Source organism: Salmo trutta, chromosome 31 (genome assembly GCF_901001165.1).
Source record: "Salmo trutta chromosome 31, fSalTru1.1, whole genome shotgun sequence".
NCBI lineage: Eukaryota > Metazoa > Chordata > Actinopteri > Salmoniformes > Salmonidae > Salmo > Salmo trutta.
In genome coordinates this window covers 10,710,910-10,738,794 of record NC_042987.1, presented here as the reverse complement: position 1 = coordinate 10,738,794, position 27,885 = coordinate 10,710,910, and the positions used below count along the sequence as shown (strand labels likewise).

Sequence of the window (27,885 nt, the reverse complement as noted above, 5' to 3'; positions counted from 1 at the left end):
ACTGTTTGCAGTGATCTGATATCCAAACATGGTGCCCTCTGGTGATCCACAGAACACATCTTCACCCAAACACAATAATACCTGATAAATTAGGTGTGCATCTGAAAACCTGTTTCAATGAAATAAAGAAGCATTAATTCAGTTGAGTATTTAATTGCAATTTATTATTACAGTACAACTTAGACCGAGTAGTATAAAAGAATAATGACATGAAAATCTGGAACATACAAACTCAAGTGGGCAATTTAAAAAAAAAGATTTTTCTTTAAACGTTGACTCAATCTTTAAAGTTGTCGTCATCGCTTGATTACCAATGCTAGTAAAGCCAATGTGGTGGTTTGACTTGTGACTCAGGTCAGAGAACAGCCATTTCTGCTGGTCAAAAGAGGAACAGCAGCACAACAAAATCACTTCATACCGCTCGCCATCTACATCTAGTTCCAATGTACCTGGCTGCAAGACAATGCTAAATGAATAACACAATCACAGGAGTGGGATGAAACAGGGATAAACTAAATTGCATCAAGAAAAATAAAAGACTTGTGGGACAATGGAAGGGTGGTAGTGGGGGCAGATGTTCTCTGAGTGTGTGTATTGACGTTTTCTCACGTTTTGTAGTAGTGTGGGTATTAAAATAGGAGTCGGAGGAGCCACTGGAAGCCATGTGGATGTGTTGTCTGTACAAGTGTGCATCAGTCTGCGTGTGGTCTAAGAGTCCTCATCGCCGTTGACACTGTCACCATCGTCGTCTCCATCCACATGCTCTCCTTCCTCCTCTTCATCATCATCATCATCCTCCTCCTCCTCCTCCTCCTCCTCCTCTCTTTGTTGACTCTTCACCTGCGAGAGCATATTAGGTGGTGTGAGTATAAATAATACTCAAATTACACTGAACAAATATAAAACGCAACATGTAAAGTGTTGGTCCCATGTTTCATGAGCTGAAATAAAACATACCAGAAATGTTCCATACGTGGTTTCTCTCAAATGGTGTGCAAATTGGTTTACGTCCCTGTTAGTGAGCATTTCTCCTTTGCCAAGATAATCCATCCACCTGACAGGTAAGCTGATTAAACAGCATGATTATTACAAAGGTGCACCTTGTCCTGGAGACAATAAAAGATCACTAAAACGTGCAGTTTTGTCACAACACAACGCCACAGATGTCTCAAGTTGAGGGAGCATGCAATTGGCATGCTGACTGCAGGAATGTCCATCAGTGCTGTTGTCAGAGAACTGAATGTTCATTTTTCTACCATAAGCCGCCTCCCAACGTCGTTTCAGAGAATTTGGCAGTACGTCCAACCAGCCTCACAACTGCAGACCACGTATAACCACGCCAGCCCAGGAACCTCCACATCCAGCTTCTTCACCTACGGGATAGTCTGAGACCAGCCACCCGGTTAGCTGATGAAACTGGGTTTACACAACCTGTCAGAAACCATCTAAGGGAAGCTCATCTGCATGCTCGTTGTAGATTGCAGTTCAGGGGTCGTAAATGACTTCAGTGGCCAAATGCTCACCTTCGATGGCCACTGGACAAGTGTGCTCTTCACAGATGAATCCCAGTTTCAACTGTACCGGGGCAGATGGCGTCATGTGGGCAAGCGGTTTGCTGGTGTCAACGTTGTGAACAGAGTGCCCCATGGTGGCGGTGGTGTTATGGTGTGGGCAGGCATAAGATATGGACAATGAACACAACTGCATTTTATCAATGGCAATTTGAATGCACAGAGATACAGTGACGAGAGCCTGAGGCCCATTGTCGTGCCCTTCATCCGCCCCCATCACCTCATGTTTCAGCATGATAATGCACAGCCCCATGTCGCAAGGATCTGTACACAATTCCTGGAAGCTGAAAATGTTTGTTCTTCCATGGCCTGCATCCTGAGACATGTCACCCATTGAGCATGTTTGCGATCGATGTGTATGACTGTGTTCCAGTTCCCGTCAATATCCAGCGACTTCGCACAGCCATTGAAGAGGAGTGGGACAACATTCTACAGGCCAGAATCAACAGCCTGATCAACTATGCAAATGAGATGTCGCGGTGCATGAGGCAAATATTGGTCACACCAGATACTGCCTGGTTTTCTGATCCACGCCCCTACCTTTTTTTAAGGTATCTGTGACCAACAGATGCATATCTGTATTCCCAGTCTTGTGAAATCCATAGGTTAGGGCCTAATTAATTTATTGCAATTGACTGATTTCCATATGAACTGAAGCTCAGTAAAATCTTTAAAGTTATTGCATGTTGTGTTTACATTTTTGTTCAGTGTTAGACACACTTCAACATACTGCCATTCATCATTATGTTTTCTCCTCTACCCCTCCCTCGTTTCTTCCATCTCACCTCCTCCTCTTCTAGCAGATCCCCCTCCTCCTCCTCCTCAGAGTCGTTGAGATCCTCCCTCTCCCTCTTGATGCTCTCCTTCTTGTTGCTGCAGTGCTGCTGTGAGGACACCTCTCCAGGCTCAGGCTTTGCACCCTTCTCATCTGCTCGCAGAAAGAGCGCGATCCGGGTCAAACAAGCCAGAGAAAAAGGCGTCGTCAAAAGTTGAACAATGAAATCCCTTATCTGTACATACAAGTCACAGGAATGCTGAGATTGCCAGTATACATAGAGTACAAACCAGCTCATTCATGTTTTTTGTTTTTATGTTATAAAAGTTAACTGTCCACGTAACCTGGTTCAAACATTTACCATGTAACACTGAAGGAGGCACTGCATGCTGAAACATTGGTTGCTATACCATTAAATGTTAGGGAGCATAGTGTGCGACTTTCTTTTTATAAAAGCTTTGATCACATGGTTAAGGTGACACTCCTACACCCTACCTGTCTTCTTGCTGTGGTCCTTCTCCATGCGGTCTAGGCTCTCCAGCAGGTAGTCTACCTTGTGTTTAATCATTGTCAGCTCCTTCTTGATGGTCTGCAGGTCATCGGTTTTCACTGAGAGAGAAAGAGAAAAAAAGAGATGGATAAAGGTTTAAGAGATTGACCCCAATACCTTATGAAGCTCTGTATGCGGTGCTGTGAGAGTAACTTTCATTAGCAACATTACTCTCAAGCCCTGCACCGTGAGCGTCAGGGCATAAAACAAATATTTTTGGTCCACCAGCCACAACTTGTTTTCTCTAAAATACAAAAAAATAACGTTTTGTAATGTTCCTAAAACAATACATCTAGTAAGACATACTACAACTAGTAAGACATGTGTTATTGTTTCATTTCATGTTGTGACCTGAGTCTTAACCAAAATATCACAGATGAGACAAAACATTTCACCTGCTCCTTTCAAGGGCGGGAGGTTACTGTGGTAACGCGACTTGTCATGTTTGTGCCTGTGAGATTGAGTCTGACTAGTAAAAGCATTGTCTTCTCTTTCCTAGCAGTTGAAACGCAAACATAGTATAACAACCTAGCTTGTGAACAAAACAATGTAAATAGCAAATAAACAAGGACAAAGTCTCACTTCAGTAGACTCTGGTTTCAAGTAAATTAGACCAACTTTTATGCCTATGCGCAGCGCTTCTAAAAATGAATCCGTCACTCAGCTCTTCACATGCGCACAGTCCCCAGCCAGGCAGGGTTGCAGCACTAGGTGGAATAGGCTATATAGGATTCGTAGTTCTTTGACTTTGTGCAATTAAATTTACCAGCTATGAAACAAAAATGTCAGAAATACTTTGAAAACAGTTACTGCTGCATTTATTTTACTATAAATGGGATCATAGTTGGCTTTCTATTCACAAATGAAAGTGAAATGCTCAAAACTATGGAGCTCTGACCACCCACCAGGTGAAATAGACATCTTACCCACCAATGCCAAAATCTACCCGCATTTGATAGGTGCTCATTTTAGGCCCTGGTGAGCATTGAGGGTGCTACAAATAGTCCACTGTGCAAGTTTACTGTACTAGTCGAGTGGCTAGAGCAGAGGGGGCTGGACACTGACTTGTTCTTGAGGATGCCCTCTGGCTGCTCTTGGAGGAAGAGGAGAAACTGGCCTTGGTGCGGCGGCTGCCCCCTCCAGTCATGCTGACCCGCGGGCGCTTGGACGGGATCACTGCTCGGGACAAGGGTGGAGGAGGAGGGGGCACGCGGGATGGGTACGAGTACACTCTGAGAATAGAAGAACGAGTAATGAATGAACAGACTACTGCCTTTACACTAATTCCTCTTGGATATTGAGTTTACACTGAACAAAAATATAAAAACGCAACAAGTGTTGGACCCATATTTCATGAGCTGAAATATATCCCAGAAATTTGCTTCATTCTCTCATTTTGTGCACAAATTTGTTAACATCCCTGTTGGTGAGAATTTCTCCTTTGCCAATATAATCCATACACCTGACAGCTGTGGCATATCAAAAAGCTGATTACACAGCATGATCATTACACAGGTGCACCTTGTGCTAGGGAAAATAAAAATCCACTAAAATGTGCAGTTGTGTCATACAACAATGTCACAGATGTCTCAAGTTGAGGGAGCATGCAATTGGCATGCTGACTGCAGGAATGTCAGCTGTCCACCACAGCTGTTGCTAGAATTAAATGTTATTTTCTCTACCATAAGCCATGTCCAACGTCGTTTTAGAGAATTTGGCAGTGTGTCCAACCAGCCTTACAACCACAGACCATGTGCATGGCGTCGTGTGGGCGAGCGGTTTGCTGATGTCAATGTTGTGAACAGAGTGCCCCATGGTGGCGGTGGAGATATGGTATGGGCAGGCATAAGCTACTGACAACAAAAACTGCATTTTATTGATGACAATTTGAAATGTACAGAAATACCGTGACAGGATCCTGAGGCCCATTGTGAGGCCCATTTTTAAGGAATGTCTGACCAACAGATGCATATCTGTATTCCCAGTCAAGTGAAATCCATAGATTAGGGCCTAATTAATTTATTTCAATATATGAACTGTAACTAGGACTGCGGCGGTCACAACATTTCGTCAGCCGGTGATTTTCAAGCAAATAACTGGTCAGTCTCACGGCAATTGACCGTTAATTAACATAAACACATTTAGCATCTCCTGGCTTCCACACATAGCCTACAAGCCACTGATGCAGACCTTTGGAACATCTACATTTATAGCCTACACCTTCACAATAAATCCATTATTTATTTTAGACCGGTCTAAAAAAGCAAGATATGAAGAAAATGTAGTCTATTTCAGAAGACCATAATGACAACTCAGCGTATTTTAGGTCCTGATCTGGCTATGCCAAATGGCTGCGGGCTACACTAGTTCATTTAGCAGAGAAGATTTGCTTAGAATTGGCATTATTTTATAGTATGAAGAATACAATTGAACAAAGCTGAATAAAATAGAAAGGATATTTTCTCCAAACAATTTGAGGGAGTGCGCACATGCATCTCTTCTGTGTTGAGAGGTTAAGAAATAGGTATTCCTTTATGCTTAATTTAGAGTTATTAATGTAACTTTAGTTGTTCTACAAACATTGGGCTATATGTTTAGATTTTTAACCCTTGTGTAGTCTTAACATTGTGTATATTTTACTCAACCCCTAAAATAAAAGCAGCTTCATTGAATTTTAAACCCCAAATCTATTTTGCATCAAGAAACAACCCGTCATTCATCACAAACTTTGTGAATATCTGTGTTTTCCCTCTTCACAATGCAGAAAGAAAACATTTAATCATTGGACACCACTCGTTTTTATTACAACACACCTGTCAATTATTATTATTACTGCATAGGTGTAAACAATAATATTTTAGCAAGAGATAGCACTTGTAAAGCCTAAGAAAGTAGCAGAAATGTGCAGAAAGTAGTTTTGAATGCATTTTATTGAAGGGAAACAATAAGTCTTGAACTTTTTTGGCAACATAGTGATATATTCTTATATACTGTACAATAAGGAATTCAACTACAAAATACTAGTCTTCTCCCATTTTTTTAAACCATTGCCCCCCACCCACAAGGTGTATGAACAATAAATATTAATAAAATAAGATACAAACCGAAAACTTGAACATAAATCAATAAACTTTAATTAGCACATGCAGGACAATATGCAAGTGTGTGTGTGCATGGACTTTGCAGATGTATTTCTCACAGCACATAGTATTTGTTTTACAGTCCTTCTTTGGAGGGCAGAATTGGCATCTCCTCCTCTTGCCTGCCCCAGCTGCAGCCTCAGGTGGATCAGGACAAGATTCAGCCCCCTGAACAGCTTTCACAAGTGCTGCAGAGGCTGCTGTGCGGGGGAGGCGCTCCCTTCTTTGAATGTGTGGGGTTACAAGTGCCTTTCCCAGCTGCTCCAGGAACACCCTCCTCTTGTTCCGCATCCAGTTAGGGTTTGATCTTGTTCCATATCACGAAGGCATTGTATGAGGACACATCAATGACGTTATGGAAGATGACCAGGGGCCAGCCATCCTCATGCAGCTGTAAGTTCCAATCATGTTGTCCAGGTTGCCCACGTGTAACCGATGTGAAATGGCTAGCTAGTTAGTAGTGGTGCGCGCTAATAGTGTTTCAATCGGTGACGTCACTCGCTCCGAGACCTGAAGTGGTTGTTCCCCTTGCTCTGCAAGGGCCGTGGCTTTTGTGGCGCGATGGGTAACGATGCTTCGTGGGTGTCAGTTGTTGATGTGTGCAGAGGGTCCCTGGTTCAAGCCCAGGTTGGGGCGAGGAGAGGGACGGAAGCTATACTGTTACACACACCTCCTTTGTTGTGGTTGTAGTCCAGGATGATGGCTGGCTTCCTGTCCTCACAATCACTTATCTCAGCCATTTTGTGCAGTGTGCTCAGGAGTACCACATTCTTGTTCCTCTTTGGGAGGTAAGAAACTAGAGTGGTGGTGGGGGTGAAGGCAAACTGATGAGAAGGCCTCTCTCCCCCTTTTTGTGAGGAGTGCAGGGGGGAGCTCAGGCTTGTTCTTTCTAACTGTGCCAACCATGGTGATCTTCCTCTTCAGGAGCTGCTGGCTGAGTTCAATCAGTAGCACACAATCTCAATTTCTCTCTGTGTGTGTGTGTGTGTGTGTGTGTGTGTGTGTGTGTGTGTGTGTGTCTTTGTGGTGTATAAATTATTTTATAACTGCTGGGTCAAAATTGACCCGAAGACAATCTTTATACCCTGGTGGTGTACAGCTTTCATGGAAATATGAACAAAGGCGATGTTTCACTTTTTCTAATGTTGGTCACTCTAGGAAAAGTCATCAAATTTCAAGTAAAAATATATATAATTTAGGGGGTTCTCTCTGCTGTTAAACATAGTGGTGGGTCATTTTTGACCCTGAAGACAACAAGGGTTAACACATTGTAAGGCTGCATGATGAGACTAATGATGCTTAGTTTTTTTTGCAAAGGCTGTACACATTACATCAGTCACTCATTCCCAATTTGAAAAGCACTTGATAATGCCTAGAATTTCCCAACGGCATCCCGTGTGGCCATAACGCACCCTAAAATCCATGCCTTTTGCGGCCAGTGGCCGTTGTGCCCTTCTCCCTGAGTGCTGTGCGCTCCATCACGTGATCAGGTCTTTCTCACAGGCTACAAGTGAAGACCGATACGTCAGGGACGCAACTGCGCGGGGCCTTATCCCATTCCGACGTGCATATTGAAGATATTGGAAGAACTGTCCACATTTACTTTGTCAGCCAACAAGATGAGTAGGCCTAACGAACAGCAAAAGCACTAGCCTATGTCAATCTACTATCTTCCATAGTACAAAGGTTGACCTATTCTATTCTGTGTGAGAAATAAATATTCCAAAAATAGTCGTAGACAGTTGTGGGATGTGATAGATCCCAAATTAATACAACCATGACCATCAAAAAACCTTTTATACGCAATATGGCTGATGCAACAGATCAGAACGTTTAGCTTAAAATGTTGATAAACTATTAGGCTAATTCTTCACATTAGAAGTGCAGCAATGCACACATGGTAGAAGGCTATATGCGCGGATATTCCATTAGCGGAAAACACCATTATCAAAAGTGAATTTTTATGGTGAAAATGATCTTCCCCAAACTTGAAATTCATACGCGGCATATGTATGCCAGCTAGGCTCTACACCCTTTGTAAAGCGCATTCATGTGCTTAATTTTAATAAGTTGTTTGGCCACTTTAGTTGTGATACAAACCTTATTAAAACATGAGGTGTGGGACTATGATTCGAAAAAGGTCGCAAAAAAAGGCATTGTTTTTTATACTGGGCATCATTCACAAGTGATAGGCTTATATTGCATTTGCGTTGATGTCGGAGTGATTAGAGGGACAGAGTGCTGAGTACCCGGCAGTTAGCAAGTTTGGTAGGCTACTAATGACCATCATCAGAGCTTGGAGAAGCCTAATTACCGTGACTAAACGGTCACATGTAATTTGGCTGCCATCATGACTCGTGTGTGGCGAGTCATGAAAAATCGTTGCATTTATATTTTTGTTCAGTATAGTTAAAATATAGCTAAAACATAGGATGTGGGAACAGACAAAGCACTGGACTCACCGGTCATAGTAATCTCTCTGGAAGTCATAGTCCAGATCAAACGTGGGACTACTGTGGGGAGAAAAAGAGTTGTCAAAATAAGATGCACGTATGCGGTGGAGAAGAAGAATTAACGGAGTAAGATTTGGAGACCCAGAGGAGGTTCAAAATATTAGATATTTAAAAACGGGATTCTTTACATTGAATCAGACCTGTACATGTCTCCCGCCGAGCGCTTTGCGGTCTTTGACCTGTGGGGTTTGGGTTCTCCAGCCAAGTTAATGTCTGAGGAAGAGAGAGACAGTTAGTCTTGGTTGGCAGTTGGAAATACAATCTTTATTCATATTCAGTCTATTACAGAGGCACCTTTAAAAAAAAAAAAACGTATTCTCCACAAGCAGGCCGGGTATGGATCGAAAAGATCAGTTTTGCACAATACCCATAGAACCGTGAGTTTGAGGCATTGCTCACCAGCCCCAGACTGGCTTTAGTCCTTACCCAGCACCTGTCCCACGATCATGCGTCCATCCTCGGCCCCTACAGCAGCCCGGGCACATCTCTCGTTGGCGAACTGGACGAAGGCAAAGCCCTTGTGCACAGAACAGCCCACGATCTTGCCGTACTTGCTGAAGATTGCCTCCACGTCTGCCTTGGTGACCAGGAGTGTGTTGAGGTTCCCGATAAAGACCCGCGAGTTGAGCGAGCGCGGGTCCGTCTTGTTGGTCACGTTGCTGGCCATCAGGCTGCTGGTGGTGGGGGACAGACTGGTGGAGGGGAGACGGGTGAAACCAATTATTAACTGTGTCAATACAAGATAAAACTACTCAACCATCTTTATATACAAACAAAACGAGTGGCAGGGAATGTTCAGACCTTGTTCAGTGTAATATTATATCAACAGTATCACCAAAATATGTAAAATACATTTACATTTAAGTCATTTAGCAGACGCTCTTATCCAGAGCGACTTACAAATTGGTGCATTCACCTATAATATCCAGTAGAACAACCACTTTACAATAGTGCATCTAAATCTTTTAAAGGGGGGGGGGGGGTTAGAAGGATTACTTTATCCTATCCCAGGTATTCCTTAAAGAGGTGGGGTTTCAGGTGTCTCCGGAAGGTGGTGATTGAATAGTTTAAATAGTTTAAGCATCTCATGCTCCAGCCATGTAGCTTGCACAAATTTGTTTGTGCCGTATCTTAAAATCAGTCTTCGATGTCCCATGTGTTGGTAGTGTAACAACCATTAGCCTTAAAGGGATACTTTGGATTTCGGCAATGAGACCCTATATCTACTTCCCCAGAGTCAGATTCATTTGTGGATACCATTGCTGTCTCAGTGTCCAGTATGAAGGAAGTTCGAGGTAGTTTTGCGAGCCAATGCTAAGTAACGTTACCCATAGACTTTGTCATTGCGCATTCTGCTAGTATGTATAGTAGATACCCACGGACTTCCAGTCATTATACATTGGTTCGGAAAACTACCTCGAACTTCCTTCATACTGGACAGAGACACAACAATGGTATCCACAAGTTAATCTGATTCTGGGGAAGTAGATGAAGGGCCTCATTGCCAACATCCCAAAGTATCCCTTTAATATCAGTAGTACATATACAGTATGTCTAGTGTGATGCATATGGCACAAATCCAGGAGGTCCTGCTGTAAAAAAGGATCCAGGATAAGCACAATAAGTAATCAGACAACTTCTATTACAATATGTGAAAAATACCATAACGTCGTATTTATGCATACATACAGAAGCTGCACACCCTATTTCATACACAAACCAAAACTCATTCAATAGCTTAATTGACATTTCCAGGAAGAAACGGATGCACACGGGTGTCCATGACTTCAGACAACAGGGTATTATATTAGAACAGTGTGGAGGGGGCCATGTGTGTGTTCCAATCCACCTGTAGCAGGTTGTTGCAGGGTTTGTTTCATATTGCCTGAATTGCACATCTGGGGACATAGTTAACAAGTGTCTTAAAGTAGTAAATGGATAAGTGCTTGAACATTGAGAATGTCACGCTATGGGATACTATTTAGCACTGTAAGCATATGGTCAGGAAAGGGCTTGAGTGTGTACAAATTAGGTGCTTATAATATTAGTGGCACATGTGGTAATTTAAGGAAAGCTGGGCAAAGGAGTTTGGGCACAATCGGACGTTAGGGAGTGAGATCTCACTGGCACTGCATACAACCTGAGTGTCAAGAAAGGAGACGTTAACAACCGTTGGGGGGTTAAATAACCAATCACTCACTCCATAGCGTCTGTGTGCAGGGCGATCGTCTGTCAGTCAGTCAGTTCTGACACTGAGCGCAGGGCCAGTGTGTGCGGGCAGGTGTCTTGGGTGCTCTCAGCAAAAACTACAACTTCATCAGCACCCTCTCAGAACGCAGAACTTCGCCCCACGACTTATACTGAGGCGGGCGACAGAGAACACACCTCAGTGACATTGTATGTACAGGGTTATTACAGTCTTACCTGGTTGGGTTTTGTACATAATTCAATTATGAGCCAAATACAGAGAAAACAGGGTTCAGGGCAATCCTATAGGAGGAGCACATTCAAGGGACACTCTGCTATTGATGTGTAATTGCCTAGCCTATCAACTTGTTTAGGAGAGAGATGCAATATACTTCAGGTACTTTTAATGACAGATTATGCAACAGCATCAATATGTTGATCGATTTTTTTTAAATTACGGGTCAGGCATCCATTGCAAGACTAAGTTCAATCGACAGACAGTGGGCCTAGACATGCTTAGCTCTAATTGCAATTAAGGGGATAAGCAATGGGAGGTAATGTGGTAATAGCTGAGGAGTCATAAAATGTACTAGACGAGCAGTCACGTGTGATGCACACAGGGAAATAACATTGGGACGTCATGTTGCATGAACACACTGAGAAGCTAAATAGTCAATGTAAAAGAGGACAGGCGGGCCTATGCCTACTATGCCTATTTCCCCAACAGTGAATGTTCTGTGCAGGGGTCACCAGAACACTCAAGCTGCTTATGGGCCTTCAGCAGCACTGCTTGGGGTGCACTTCAGGGACTTGGAGTGAGTACTGTAGAGCTGAAAGTCCCGACTCCCTTATTTCAAGCAACCCAAGTGGACAATTATAACATTTGTCAGAGCAGGTATATTGCATTTACCCCCCCCCCCATGTTTTCACACTGCTGCTACTCACTGGTTTGTTACCTATGCACTTTACCCCTACCTACATGTACAATTCTCTCACCTAACCTGTACCCACCCACATTGACTCGGTACCGGTACCCCCTGTATATAGCCTCGTTATTGTTATTTAATGACATTTTTTTTACCTTAGGTTATTTAGTAAATATTTTCTTAACTGCATTGCTGGTTAAGAGCTTGTAAGCATTTCACAGTAAGGTCTACACCTGTTCAGCGCATGTGACAAATAACATTTGATAGGATACAAGTGAAAATAAGACGGTGTAGGGTAATTCCAGGGTAACAGTGATGTGGAGACTCAGATTAAAATGTATGCCAAAGTGAACAAAACTAAAACCACTGACTGCAAAGTTAGACAAACCACAACGCCAAGGACAACTTAAACATTTTACAAACACATTTACTTGAAGAGTGCAGATGCAAAGTTTGGTAAAAGAATCACGGCACAAACTGTAATTATGTTACCAAACTTTGCATTGGCACCGTTCCTGAAGTAAATGTGTTTTTATACAATTGCGGAAATTGTTAAAAGTAGTCCTTGTGCATAGAGTTGTATGGTTTGTTAACTTTAATATCATTGGTTGTTGTTTGGCCTACATTTTAAAAGTGAAATCTTAGTCTCAGCATCACTCTTATTGTGGAATTGCCCTGTACTAGGCATGATTATTAGTAGTAGTAGTGATGGGGAGGGGAAAATTGATAGCTACATATTGGGATATTAAAACTCATTCTCATCTCTCTGCATCAGACATACGGTGAGCAAAATGTTCGGCACATTGAATCGCAATAAATCTTTTTTTTTTTTTTTTTTTAATCACAGTATCAAATAGCAATACATATTGTATCTGCACCCAAATATCGTGATAATATCGTGATAATATCGTGAGGTGCCCGGCCATTCCCAGCCCTAATTAGGATGGCAATTTCACATGAAGTAAAACAGGTTGGGGCTTGCTTTAGCACTTCAAATGTTTGTGGTAGTGGAAGAAGTGTTCGGATTTGAAAAGCAGACTAAGATTTCATACCCAAGTTGTCATCCAACTTGTTGGAAAAGTGGTCAAAACAGCAGTTGTAAAGATTTCATGCGGTTAATAAAACAAGGCTCATACACATTTTGACAAATGGAATTTAATGACTTCTCCGTGAGTTAACCAAACGTCCATGTAAGTACAGTACCAGTCAAAAGTTGACACCTACTCATTGAAGGGTTTTTATTTTTACTATTTTCTACATTGTAAAATAGTGAAGACAACTATGAAATTTGTGTAATTTCTTTCCTTCTTAATGCATTTTAGCCAATCAGTTGTGTTGTGATAAGGTAGGGCTGGTATACAGAAGATTTGATAAAAGATCCAAGTCCATATTATGACAAGAACAGCTCCAATAAGCAAAGCGAAACGGCAGTCTATCATTACTTTAAGACATGAAGGTCAGTCAATCCGGAAAATGTCAAGAATTTAAAGTTTCTTCAAGTGCATTCGCAAAAACCATCAAGCTCTATGATGAAACTGGCTCTCATGAGGACCGCCACAGGAAAGGAAGACCCAGAGTTACCTCTGCTGCAAAGTATGAGCTCATTAGAGTTAACTGCACCTCAAATTGCAGCCAAAATAAATGCTTCACAGAGTTAAAGTAACAGACACATCAACTGTTCTGAGGAGACTGCATGAAATCAGGCCTTCATTGTCAAATTGCTGCAAAGAAACCACTACTAAATAAGAAGAGACATGGCTTGGGCCAAGAAACATGAGCAATGGACATTAGACCAGTGGAAATCTGTTCTTTGGTCTGATGAGTCCAAATTTGAGATTTTTGGTTCCAACCACTGTCTTTGTGAGACGCAGAGTAGGTGAAAGGATGATCTCCGTATGTGTGGCTCCCACCGTGAAGCATGGAGGTGGTGTGATGTTGCTTTGCTGGTGACGCTGTCAGTGATTTATTTAGAATTCAAGGCACACTTAACCAGCATGGCTACCACAGCATTCTGCATCGATACGCCTTCCCATTGGGTTTGCGCTTCATGGGACTATCATTTGTTTTTCAACAGGACAATGACCCAACACACCTCCAGGCTGTGTAAAGTCTATTTGACCAAGGAGAGTGATAGACTGCTGCATCAGAGGACATGGCCTCCACAATCACCCAACCTCAACCCAATTGAGATGGTTTGGGATGAGTTGGACCTCAGAGTGAAGGAAAAGCAGACAAAAGCATTCCTGGTGAAGGTTGAGAGAATGCCAAGAGTGTGCAAAGCTGTCAAGGCAAAAGGTGGCTACTTTGAATAATCTCAAATACAAAATATATTTTGATTCGATAGACACTTTTTTTGGCTACTACATGATTCCATTTATGTTATTTCATAGTTTTGATGTAGCATAGACTAGTGATGCACCGATATTACATTTTTGGATGATATCTTCCTTGCCAAAAAAAAAGAAAAAGATACCTAACACATTTTTGCAGCATTTTAAGCATTCTAGAACAGTTAAATAGTACACACACACACAGCAGTCTAAGGCGCTGCATCTCAGTGCAAGAGGCATCACTACAGTCCCTGGTTTGAATCCAGACTATCACATCCGGCCGTGATTGGGAGTCCCATAGGATAGGGTGGCGCACGATTGGCACAGCTTCGCCCGGGTTTAGCCAGGGTAGGCCATCATAATAAATAAGAATTTGTTCTTCACTGACTTGCCTAGTTAAATAAAGGTTACACACACCAAAAAGTTATTTTGTTGGCATTTACATATGTCCCCATTACTAGTAAAAACAATCAAAACCTATTTCACTTACTGCCATTTCAATGGCATTTGAGAACATGTTTGAAACAAGAACACGCTAGCTCCATTCAAACAACTGACTAGAGAAATAAGATCATCAACTGCGCTTGCTGCAGACGTGATACCCTCTGTCAAGGCATTGAAATGCCTGCTCAACAAAACTGTCCACACAGGCTATGAATAAGCGAGTCGGTGGCATTCTCGCTTTACTGTGTCACCACCATGCTCGATGCTATGTACAAGGACCGCTACGTCGAGGCAGACGAGCAACAGGGTTTATGTGAAATGTTACATACACAGCTGGACAAGATGAAAGCGGACAGTGACAGTGCGCACAGAGGAAGAGAGGAGACGGACAGACAGAGCTGAAACTTCACTGCTTGACATGTACTGTATGATGAAATCCTGGTTGAGAATGAAACGACTGAACGAAACAGCACAGCAAGCAAAATAAATGGGTTTTGATTATGTTTTACTGGTAAAATGAGGACATGCATAAATGCCAACAAAATAACTTTTGGGTCAGTGTGGTGTGTGTGTAACCTAGGCAAGTCAGTGAAGAACAAATTCTTATTTATTATGACAGCCTACCCCGGCCAAAGTTGGGCCAACTGTGCGCCGCCCCTATGGGACTCCCAATCACGGCCGGATGTGACACAGCCTGGAATCGAACCAGGGACTGTAGTGGACGCCTCTGGCACCGAGATGCAGTGCCTTAGACCACTGTGTCCATGTGTGTGTTAACTATTTAACTGTACTAGAATGCCGCCAAATTATGACAAGGAAAATATCGGAATTGGAAAAATTCCATCTCGGTGCTTCACTAATTACAACCAAATAAGTTATGCCTTGAAGTAATTCACTAATTTCATATCAAATAGCTGTGGTAGGCCACAAGTCTTTTTATTCAGCTGAAGCAAGCCCACAAATTTACAGGAAATTTATATTTTCTAGTTCAGTCAATTTTAGCTACCTTAGAAGTGTTTACTTTACAGACTGAGAAGCATCTATTGAGTTGCAATGTCCAATACTTCCAGTTGATTTGGGCATCCAATGTATCTATAACAAGTTTTAAAGCCACATAATCCAAAAGGCTACATGTAATCTTTTGTCCTAAAATTACTGGTCGCAATTTACAAATTATTTTGTTTCACATTTCGATTCATCCCGATTGAACCAAATCCCAACTAATACAATGGCGAAGTGAATAATTTGTCAAATTTATTTGTATTTTTTTTAATCAGTGTTTGCCCAACCCTGGTCCTTGAGTACACATTTCATTGTAGCCCTGGACAAGCACACCTGATTCAACTTGTCATCTAATCATCAAACCCTCAATGAGTTGAATGAGGTATCCGTCCTGGGCTACAACAAAAATGTGTGCTGTTGGGGGGATTCGAAGACCAGGGTTGGGAAACACTGGTTCAAATGAATCAACACTGTATGTATCGTTTAAATGAATCAATTTTGTATGGCCTTATTCAGGAGTGTCGGTGGAAAGTTTTGGGACATGACAAAAACATGCTAATAATAGCTAAACAGTTAACTACAGGGTACAAGATATGTTTTGAATTGGCTACCTAGTTAGTCTGTTTATCATATTGTATAGGCTATATAGGCCTACCTGGTACTGTTATGTCTGATTGCTCAAGGAGCGTGAGACAACGTCCTACTCATCTCACACACATGCAGGGGATGTGCGTAAACAGATGCGCTAAAGTGTCATTCTGATCCTGGCTGAGACGTAGATTTTTATTTCATTGAGACAATATTTTAAAACTATGCCTAAATTACATGAATTCATATCCATAACTTCTCCAAAACTGTTAGGATTGTAGCATTTTCCAAAACTTTTCCCAGGCCTGGAAAACACCATTTAAAAATATCATGACTTTTCCAGGATTTTCATGACCTTACGAAAACATGTGTACCTCTTGATCTGTAAAAGTGATGTTCTGATTCCAGATTTGAATGGCAGAGTGGAGGACGATACCACTCACTAACTGTTGAACTTGTTGGGAAAGTTGTCAAAGTAGATGTGTCAAAAGTTGCATTGTTCACAGTGAATGGAACCAGGGTGGGAAATTAACCAGTCACTGTGGCAGGTAGATTTTTATATTTTTTTAATTAGCCAAAATATTATTTTCTCAATAATTGCACACAAATTGAAATGAGCACGCTTTCTAATGTTTCAAAAACAAGAAATGTACTACTAGTAATGGGGTATATTGCATAATTTAATTTCCTTTTTGTGACCTGCGTCTTTTAACCAATGTATGTTAAGAAATAAATCAGAGGCAATAATAAAAAGAGAAACGGCTCGAACATCAAGCCTGCCCTGCCAAAAAGCTGAGTGATACAGCTGATCATTATTATAGTTCAGGGCGCTACGCTGACATTTTTTACAAGGAGTACATGAGGTGCTCCTAAGTAGAAATGTAGACGCAACCAAATGAAATCTAGGAGAACAATGAATACAAGTTTTTGGGAGTGATGCATGCTCAATCAAGCACAAACATTAGCTGAGAAACATTTTCAGCTGGCCCTTTAAGGGACAGGCCGTTACCATGGTAAATCTCTGACTGACGTCTTCCTAGATGTAGACAGTTGCAGCAAACTCAAACTAACATTGAAAAAAACCAAGCACGCGAACTAAACTATGTAACTGGCCACGAAACGAGGAGAAAGTCACACTTTATTAGCCTTTGTCAATTTCGACCAACTTCTACATGTGGGTTTTGGATTAAAACTGTCCCCAAATGCTCTGTGACCACCCGTCAACGTGGCTGGCGAAATATACATTCTTACCTGCCAGTGACAAATCTACCAGCATTCGGCAGTTGTTAATTTCCAACCCTGAATGGAATGTTGGAAATCATGTGCCTAACAATGGGGAGCTTTACATGCTTACCAGACCACCTGCGTTATGTGAGTGAGCTCGCAAAATAAATTCACGTTATTCAATCATTTAATCCAAACTGCTTGCAGGCGTCTGTGTAGCTAGGCGCTAATGCACTGCAAGTTCCGCTTCTTCCATTTACTCATTGGTTTTTATGAGCATATAGGCTACCCACATCATGAGTGATAAAAAGATTAACGAGGTCCACGCGCCAGTCGGTGGCTGGCGGTAATATACCTTAAAGTTTGTTGCCAACAGCCATATAAAATCTACAGAAGAATGAACGAGGAGAAATGTAAATCAAAGAACTAAAAATGAACTAGGTTTCCCCATTTTACCTGTGGATTAATTGTTGGAGTAGAGAACACATGGTGTGACTGAAAAAGAGTCAAAATTCTACAAACTCAGCAAAATAATAAATAAAATAGACAATATGCAGTAGGGATGCACGATATCGGAATCGGCCGATAGCCAAAAATGCCAACATCGGCCCTGTCTAGTTTAACGCAGATGTGCAAAACCGATGTCAAAGCTGATGTTCATACCCATGTAATGACGCCATGAAAAATACAGCCCTACACAGAACAAAAACATAAAAATACTAAGCGCACACTGCCAACAACTAAACAAGTTCAAGTCGAGCAATCATTTGAAAGAGTAAGAACATTTCAGCGAGACAACTCAAAGGCGAAATCCATTAGTACCAAGATAATGGAATTCATTTCCCTTGGCAATCAACCGTTCTGTCGTAGATGATGTTGGCTTTCGCCGACTGGTCAAGCACCTCGAGCCCCGGTACACACTGCCAGCTTTCACAAACTGCCAGCATTCACAAATTACAAAAGTACTCTACCAGAGGCTGTGAACAAGCGATTCCGTGGCATTCTCTCAACCTCTTTACTGTGTCGCCACCATGCTTGATGCTAGGTACAAGGACCGCTACTTTAATGCAAGAAACAGGGTTTACTTGAAATGTTAGACACAGCTGGACAAGATGGAAATGGACAGTGACACTGAGGAAGAGGCCACGGATAAAGCTGAAACTTTACTGCTTGACATGATGAAATCCTGGTTGCAACTGAACAACGAAACAGCAACTAATTGAAATGAATAGGTTGATTGTTTTACTGGTAATGGGGACATGTGTAAATGCCAACAAAATAACTTTTTGATCAGAATGTTTCAACCAACTAAATTTTAAATAAATCATTATGGTTTTTGTGGCAAGTTAAATATTGGATATGGTCAAAAAATATAATATCGGTGCATCCCTAATATGCAGGTAAAAAAAAACAATGTTTATCTCCCAGGACAAATTAGAACGCAACAGCAAGTTAACTAAATGTCCATGAATGTGTCTAGGGGGATAGACAAATCAACATGCACACGCTGAGACGGTTTAGTCATCATGTTAGAATGTTGAAGAAATAAATCCCTTTAAATAAATTGGACAAAAAGCTCAGAGCAATTGCTCCTAAAACCTCTCATTTAGAAAACAGCATACGAGGAATAGATACGAGTCAGAAACACTACAAATTGACAACGTGTAAATAGGATAATTGGTCATAAAGTAAAGTCTCATCCAAAACAGAGTTTTGGACCAGAGTATTTCACAAGGTAAATGAAAGTTGGGTTCATCTCAATCCTGCCCAAAGCACACAAGTAATCATAAAAACTATAAAAGATATCAAAAAGTTGTCTACAAAGCACAATGGTCCTGACCTCTATGCACATTTAAGTGTGAATGACATTTCTAGCTTAAACGTGTACGACAAATAGCGTTCCAAATAATAACAATTAGTATGACAAATATTTAGAGTGGAACTTTTGCTGTCACTTGTCCCAGTAATTAGACACAAACAACCTGACCAATCAATGCCGAGGTCTCTGGCAGGGAGGGGCCTGAGGCAAAGCACCACTTCCAAAGTAAATGTAACTACTGTACTAGCTATTACCAAAACGGAGAGTGGACTGTCAATGTCGTTTGAGCTGCACCTACCGATACCTTTAGACCCATTGTTTAGTCTACGATGCAACTTGATGAAATCAGGTATATTAAAATAATTACTATTCCACCTGGACCAGTTTGAAAAACACACCCCTAGCCAGGAAGGCCTAAATAAACTCACAATTAATATACAAAGCTGTGATCTAGCTAGCTATACCTTGGTTTAGGGTCTAGCAAAGTGAGGCTGAGTAAGGACAGAGTACATAACTGCATTATTCATAAAGTAACGTTTAATTTGTGGTAACAAAAAGTACAAATGTCCTTGTGTTTTCTGCCACATTGTTAATATTATCTAAGTAAAATATCAAATGACGTAACTATGTGAAAAACGTGTCCAGAGAAAAATGGCCAACCAGCATTTCTTGCAGAAAAAAAACAATTCCCGCAAAAATAGCGTTCCTGTATCAGTCCTTCTGTGGATATCCAAGGACTCCAAAACCAGCTAATCAATCACAAAAATGTAAAAACCACCACCGGCCAAAATCAAGGTGCAACAGGGAAGATTGCTAGTAAAAAAATGTTAGCGATAAAAACAGATTCCACAAGGTTAACTTTAGCTTGCAGCATAGCCAACCAGCCAAACTAACTAATGTTAGCTGCAAAACGGCTGCAGTACAGCGTGTTATTGTCCAGACAGAGCGCGTTATTCGCAGATAGTCATAAAAATATAACTAGCTCGGCTTACACAATCATGAACTCAATTTGCAAGACAACGGAGATGGCAAAAAAAAGCTAGCAAAAATGTTAAGGATCCTTCTAGCCAGCATGTTGCCGGGCCAACTAGCTAGCTAGCTAAAACGCTAACGGAACCAAAGTCACTAAGTACATCAGTATGTTTAGAAACTCTGTGATGGAACCATGATGAGCTAACTAATAGTTAGCTAGCTAACCGCTCGCTCAAATAGAAAAATAAATGCCGTTAAAAAAATAAAATTCCAAAGATATTGCAGTCAGAGAAAAATTCAAAACAGTCTTGAATCAAAATACTCACCAGGAGCTTAAAGGTTAAAATGACTTATATTTCAGCAAAATCTGTCAATATAGTGCTGAGGTAGTCTTCTTGTAGCTATAAGAAACTGGTTACACCCTGCACGAAATGGCGCAGCACATAGAGGGGAGGTAGTCAAGACATGTATTAAATCAAATATGATCTATATTGGCAAGATAGTCGACTGACCGCTCTAACAATGGAATTACATGTCCGCAAAGGTAGAAGGGAAGCGCGATCAGGTGGGAACATTCTAGCCAATGAGAGGGCAGATTCGCGTGTGAACGACGGGCACAACTCTGATATAAAATCGTTTTTCTCAAAGTTACTGGAATGCCACGTGCACCCACCTATATCAGAATGTGTAACAACATAAACATTACGAAACGAATAATCGATCAAATAAGCCTCACGTAGCGAATTCAATTTTTAGTTGACCAAATTCGACACTTCTCATAGACCTCCAGAGAAAGAATGGGGAAAACCCCCACTTGGTCTACTTATCACGCAGATAGATTTGGGGTGGATTTTAAGCCTCTCGCTTCGCCTGTTCCTATCTGACTAAATCCGCTTTAGTAGACACCTATCAAATCTGATTGGCTAACTCGTTGTAAAACCCAAACCGTTCCTGTCAGTGGTTGATTACAATGTCTGTCACCTGCTTTTTTTGTTACAACCTTGCAGCTGATAGGTCGTGTTGATCAGGGTCAAACCTTGTGTTCAAAACGCAAGACCTCTCCGTACAGCAGTGGTATTCGAACTTGGGGGACGCAATTTATTTCCAAAGAATTTCTCACGATGCACACACACAAAACATTTGTTTATAATAGGGTTCCTGCGTGGCGCCGCGGTCTAAGGCTCAGCATCTCAGTGCTTGAGGCGTCACTACAGACACCCTGGTTTGACTGTATCACAACCTGCTGTGATTGGGAGTCCAATAGGGCGGTGCACAATTGGCCCAGCGTCGTCTGGGTTTAGCCGGTGTAGGCCATCATTGTAAATAAGAATTTAAGAACTTACTTGCCTAGTTAAATAAAGATTACATTAAATAATAATAATACACTGAACAAAAATTATAAACGCAACATCCAAAAATATCAAGATTTTACTGTGTTAAGGTTTAAGGAAATCAGTCAATTGAAAAAAATGTTTCACTAGCTAGCAATACAGACAACCTGCTGATTAGCTACCGAAATGAAGGCTAGAATAATTTTTGTTTATCTGTTGGGATTAGGTTATGGTTTGTCATGTTTGTTAGGTGCAGATATTCATAGGCTATACATTGCCTCATTTTCCTTTTATTTGACAGCTTAGCTGTCGTGTTAGGGTAGTAGATGCCCACACAGTGGAGCTCATATGATGAGTTAGATATTTGTTTACACTACCGTTCAAAAGTTTGGGGTCACATTTTTTGTCTATTAAAATAACATCAAATTGATTAGAAATACAGTGTAGACATTGTTAATGTTGTAAATGACTATTGTAGCTGGAAACGGCTGATTTTTAATGGAATATCTACATAGGTGTACAGAGGCCCACAGCAACCATCATTCCTGTGTTCCAATGGCACGTTGTGTTAGCTAATCCAAGTTAATAATTTTAAAAGGCTAATTGATCATTAGAAAACCCTTTTGCAATTATGTTAGCACAGCTGAAAACTGTTGTCCTGATTAAAGAAGCAATAAAACTGGCCTTCTTTAGACTAGTTGAGTATCTGGAGCATCAGCACTTGTGGGTTCGATTACAGGCTCAAAATGGCTGGAAACAAAGACTTTCTTCTGAAACTCGTCAGTTTATTCTTGTTCTGAGAAATGAAGGCTATTCCATGCGAGAAATTGCCAAGAAACTGAAGATCTCGTACAATGCTGTGTACTACTCCTTTTACAGAACAGCGCAAACTGGCTCTAACCATTATAGAAAGGGGAGTGGGAGGCCCCAGTGAACAACTAAGCAAGAGGACAAGTACATTAGTGTCTAGTTTGAGAAACAGACACCTCACAAGTCCTCAACTGGCAGCTTCATTAAATAGTACCCGCAAAACACCAGTCTCAACGTCAACAATGAAGAGGCGACTCTGGGATGCTGGCCTTCTAGGCAGAGTTCCGCTGTCCAGTGTCTGTGTTATTTTGCCCATCTTAATCTTTTCTTTTTATTGGACAGTCTGAGATATGGCTTTTTCTTTACAACTCTGCCTAGAAGGCCATCACCCCGGAGTCACCTCTTCACTGTTGACATTGAGTCCCTCTTTTTAACGCAGTGCATCGATATATTTTATTAAACTAAATCACCAGTGCTGTGGAATATGCCGCCTCACCACACGTTTCTGGCGGCCCAGTATGGTGGCAAATCCGATTCAAAAGTCGAACATGCACGAGGATGGTGCGTGTGAGCATGATGAAACATTGCACGAGCAAACTGAGTCGAGAGAGAAGAAATGTGGTCGAACGAGCAGAGGACGGGTCCCGCGAGTCAGTGTTGTCAACTTGGCGAACACAGACCTATCTCTGTCCATTCTTAGCCTGTAATTTCTGTTATTTGTATGGTATAAAAAAAAGATTCTGATATGTACAGTACAATCAAATGCAATTGCATGAAATGTTTCTAAAAGGCCATTTTTTCTCAGACCTGCAAATACAATGATAGATTCATGAAATGCTTTTACTATAAAGGAGATCTTTCCACCCCTACTCTTGTCCACAGCTGTATGGGAACCCACAACCTTCTGGCCCGCAGCTCTGTGCGCTATGAAAATTCATGCTTTGCCATGCAATGCTTACTAACTATTTTGCCAACTTGGACAGGTCCCCCCTTCCACACGGAACCCCACTAACCCACAGACGAAAACGCACGAGGTGGCTAAAAACAGACCTCCCTCCCATCTTCCACCAGCTTGCTACCTATGGCCCGGCTAGCTGTCTGAATCTCACTGGACCCTCTGATCACTCGGCTAAGCATGCCTCTCCTTAATGTCAATATGCCTTGTCCATTGCTGTTCTGGTTAGTGTTTATTGGCTTATTTCAATGTAGAGCCTCTAGCCCTGCTCATTATACCTTATCCAACCTCTCAGTTCCTCCACCCACACATGCTATGACATCTTCTGGTTTCAATGATGTTTCTAGAGACAATATCTCTCTCATAATCACTAAATGCCTAGGTTTACCTCCTCTGTACTCACATCCCACCATACCTTTGTCTGTACATTATACCTTGAAGCTATTTTATCGCCCCCAGAAACCTGCTCCTTTTTCTCTCTATTCTGGACGTCACAGACGACCAATTCTTATAGCTTTTAGCCGTACCCTCATACTTATTCTTCTCTGCTCCTCTAGGGATGTAGAGGTGAATCCAGGCCCTGCAGTGCCTGGCTCCACTCCTACTCCCCAGGCGCTCTCTTTTGATGACTTCTGTAACCGTAATAGCCTTGGTTTCATGCATGTTAACATTAGAAGCCTCCTCCCTAAGTTTGTTTTATTCACTGCTTTAGCACACTCTGCCAACCCGGATGTCCTAGCTGTGTCTGAATCTTGGCTTAGGAAGTCCACCAAAAACTGTGAAATCATCATCCCTAACTACAACGTTTTCAGACAAGATAGAACGACCAAAGGGGGCGGTGTTGCAATCTACTGCAGAGATAGCCTGCAGAGTTCTGTCCTGCTATCCAGGTCTGTACCCAAACAATTTGAACTTCTACTTCTAAAAATCCATCTCTCCAAAAACAAGTCTCTCACCGTTGCCGCCTGCTATAGACCCCCCTCGGCCCCTAGCTGTGCTCTGGACACCATATGTGAACTGATTGCCCCCCATCTATCTTCAGAGCTCGTGCTACTAGGCGACCTAAACTGGGACATGCTTAACACCCCAGCCATTCTACAATCCAAGCTTGATGCCCTCAATCTCACACAAATCATTAATGAACCCACCAGGTACAACCCCAAAGCCGCAAACTCTGGCACCCTCATAGATATCATCCTAACCAATGTGCCCTCTAATTACACCTCTGCTGTTTTCAACCAAGATCTCAGCGATCACTGCCTCATTGCCTGCACCCGTAATGGGTCAGCGGTCAAACGACCTCCACTCATCACTGTCAAACGCTCCCTGAAACATTTCAACGAGCAAGCCTTTCTAATCGACCTGGCCCTGGTATCCTGGAAGGATATTGACCTCATCCCGTCAGTAGAGGATGCCTGGTTATATTTTAAAAATGCCTTCCTCTCCATCTTAAATAAGCATGCCCCTTTCAAGAAATTTAGAACCAGGAACAGATATAGCCCTTGGTTCTCCCCAGACCTGACTGCCCTTAACCAACACAAAAATATCCTGTGGCGTTCTGCATTAGCATCGAACTGCCCCCGCGATATGCAACTTTTTAGGGAAGTTAGAAACCAATACACACAGGCAGTTAGAAACGCCAAGGCTAGCTTTTTCAAACAAAAATTTGCTTCGTGCAACTCCAACTCTAAAAAGTTCTGGGACATTGTAAAGTCCATGGAGAATAAGAACACCTCCTCCCAACTGCCCACTGCACTGAGGATAGAAAACTCTGTCACCACCGATAAGCCCACTATAATTGAGAATTTCAATAAGCATTTTTCTACGGCTGGCCATGCTTTCCACCTAACTACCCCTACTGCATTCAACAGCACTGCACCCCCCACAGCTACTCGCCCAAACCTCCCCCATTTCTCCTTCTCCCAAATCCATTCAGCTGATGTTCTGAAAGAGCTGCAAAATCTGGACCCCCACAAATCAGCTGGGCTTGACAATCTGGACCCTTTCTTTCTAAAATTATCTGCCGAAATTATTGCAACCCCTATTACTAGCCTGTTCAACCTCTCTTTCGTGTCGTCTGAGATTCCCATAGATTGGAAAGCAGCTGCTGTCATCCCCCTCTTCAAAGGAGGTGACACTCTTGACCCAAATTGCTACAGACCTATATCCATCCTACCCTGCCTTTCTAAGGTCTTCGAAAGCCAAGTCAACAAACAGATTACCGACTATTTCGAATCCCACCGCACCCTCTCCGCTATGCAATCTGGTTTCAGAGCTGGTCATGGGTGCACCTCAGCCACGCTCAAGGTCCTAAACGACATCGTAACCGCCATCGATAAGAAACAATACTGTGCTGCCGTATTCATTGACCTGGCCAAAGCTTTTGACTCTGTTAATCACCACATCCTCATCGGCAGACTTAGTAGCCTTGGTTTCTCAAACGATTGCGTCGCCTGGTTCACCAACTACTTCTCTGACAGAGTTCAGTGTGTCAAATCGGAGGGCCTACTGTCTGGACCTCTGGCAGTCTCTATGGGGGTACCACAGGGTTCAATTCTTGGGCCAACTCTTTTCTCTGTATACATAAATGATGTCGCTCTTGCTGCTGGTGAATCTCTGATCCACCTCTACGCAGACGACACCATTCTGTATACTTCTGGCCCTTCTTTGGACACTGTGTTAACAACCCTCCAGACGAACTTCAATGCCATTCAACTCTCCTTCCGTGGTCTCCAACTGCTCCTAAACACAAGTAAAACTAAATGCATGCTCTTCAACCGATCGCTGCCTGCACCTGCCCGCCCATCCAGCATAACTTCTCTGGACGGTTCTAACTTAGAATTTGTGGACTACAAATACCTAGGTGTCTGGTTAGACTGTAAACTCTCCTTCCAGACTCACATCAATCATCTCCAATCCAAAGTGAAATCTAGAATTGGCTTCCTATTTCGCAACAAAGCATCCTTCACTCATGCTGCCAAACATACCCTCGTAAAACTGACCATCCTACCAATCCTCGACTTCGGCGATGTCATTTACAAAATAGCCTCCAATACCCTACTCAACAAGCTGGATGCAGTCTATCACAGTGCCATTCGTTTTGTCACCAAAGCCCCATATACAACCCACCACTGCGATCTGTATGCTCTCGTTGGCTGGCCTTCACTTCATAATCGTCGCCAAACACATTGGCTCCAGGTCATCTACAAGACCCTGCTAGGTAAAGTCCCCCCTTATCTCCGCTCACTGGTCACCATAGCAGCACCCACCTGTAGCACGCGCTCCAGCAGGTATATCTCTCTGGTCACCCCTAAAGCCAACTCCTCCTTTGGTCGTCTCTCCTTCCAGTTCTCTGCTGCCAACGACTGGAACGAACTACAAAAATCTCTGATATTGGAAACACTTATCTCCCTCACTAGCTTTAAGCACCAGCTGTCAGAGCAGCTCACAGATCACTGCACCTGTACATAGCCCATCTATAATTTAGCCCAAACTACTACCTCTTCCCCTACTGTATTTATTTATTTTGCTCCTTTGCACCATATTATTTATATTTGAACTTTGAACTTTCTTCAAACTACAAATCTACCATTCCAGTGTTTTTCTTGCTATACTTTATTTACTTTGCCACCATGGCATTTTTTTGCTTTTACCTCCCTTATCTCACATCATTTGCTCACATTGTATATAGTCTTATTTTTTTTTCTACTGTATTATTGACTGTATGTTGTTTACTCCATGTGTAACTCTGTGTTGTTGTATGTTGTCGAACTGCTTTGCTTTATCTTGGCCAGGTCGCAATTGTAAATGAGAACTTGTTCTCAACTTGCCTACCTGGTTAAATAAAGGTGAAATAAATAAATAAAAAATAAACAGGACAAAAGAACAGTTTCTAAAACTGCATTTCTAAGGCTCTGGTCTGTCCAAGAAGTGAGGGTAAATGGTATAAATGTTCTCTGCTATCCACTTTATGTTTTAATTATTATTTTGGGTATAGGGGAGGGTCACTTGTTTTTTTTTCAAGCATTCAGGGACGGTTTAGGGAAAATATATTTGCTGAAGGGAGGGCCATCCATTTTCATTTCAGAGGTCAGATTTTATCCATGTAACCCTTATTATAAATAACATTCACTCCCTCAGGTTAGGCAGGGCTCTGGTTCTCGTTGTACTATATCCTGTAAAAATGTTCTTATTACTGTTATTAGTACTGTTATTTCAGTGAATTCAGAAAAAAGTGGGACACATTTTGCAGTTCCGTCTTCTGTAACCTCTTCAGACATCTATCCAACACATTAGCCCAACACATTTCTGAAATCCTCAGATGTTTCCTAATCACACAAAACGTAATTGTCATTGCAGTAAAATTAAGACTATAATAATGGTGTCCAAGTTTATCTAATAATAATAATAATAATACATGGGACTTATATAGTGCTTTTCAAGGACCCAAAGTCTTTTTACAATTAAAGAAATGAAAAAGAAAAACAACAAAACAGGACTCAAAACAAAACACCAGACTAGACGAGACATGAATAAAAACAGGCGTGGGCGCAACGAAGGGAAAGAGTGTGATGTATCCGTGTATGGGGAGGTGAGGGTTGGGATTTGGATACGAACCCGGTCTAGTGTAGGGAGTAGGGTAAGTGTTAGGTGCTGCTCAGTATGGTGCAGAGAGGAGTGTCTTAGTAGTGTATTTCTTTGCTTGCTTGTGTGTGTCAAATCAAATCACATTTTATTGGTCACATACA

General features: G+C 41.9%; 1 protein-coding gene across 2 annotated transcripts; it reads right to left on the bottom strand.

The window, feature by feature from the left end:
* Positions 1 to 142: 142 nt before the first annotated feature.
* Positions 143 to 20,888, bottom strand: LOC115169500 (heterogeneous nuclear ribonucleoprotein C). 2 transcript variants are annotated; one of them, XM_029725178.1, is made up of 9 exons: positions 20,368 to 20,888; positions 10,750 to 10,909; positions 8,976 to 9,241; positions 8,690 to 8,762; positions 8,499 to 8,549; positions 3,962 to 4,128; positions 2,842 to 2,955; positions 2,357 to 2,499; positions 143 to 813 (listed from the first exon to the last, which is right to left on the bottom strand). In XM_029725178.1, exons 2-9 carry the CDS (start codon positions 10,752 to 10,754, stop codon positions 709 to 711), a joined length of 924 nt encoding a protein of 307 aa, XP_029581038.1. In that variant the 5' UTR covers positions 10,755 to 10,909; positions 20,368 to 20,888; the 3' UTR covers positions 143 to 708. The 2 variants fall into 2 exon arrangements, with proteins under 2 accessions (XP_029581038.1, XP_029581037.1); XM_029725177.1 differs by lacking the exon at positions 143 to 813 and having other exon boundaries at positions 2,269 to 2,499; positions 8,678 to 8,762; positions 20,368 to 20,887.
* Positions 20,889 to 27,885: the final 6,997 nt, after the last annotated feature.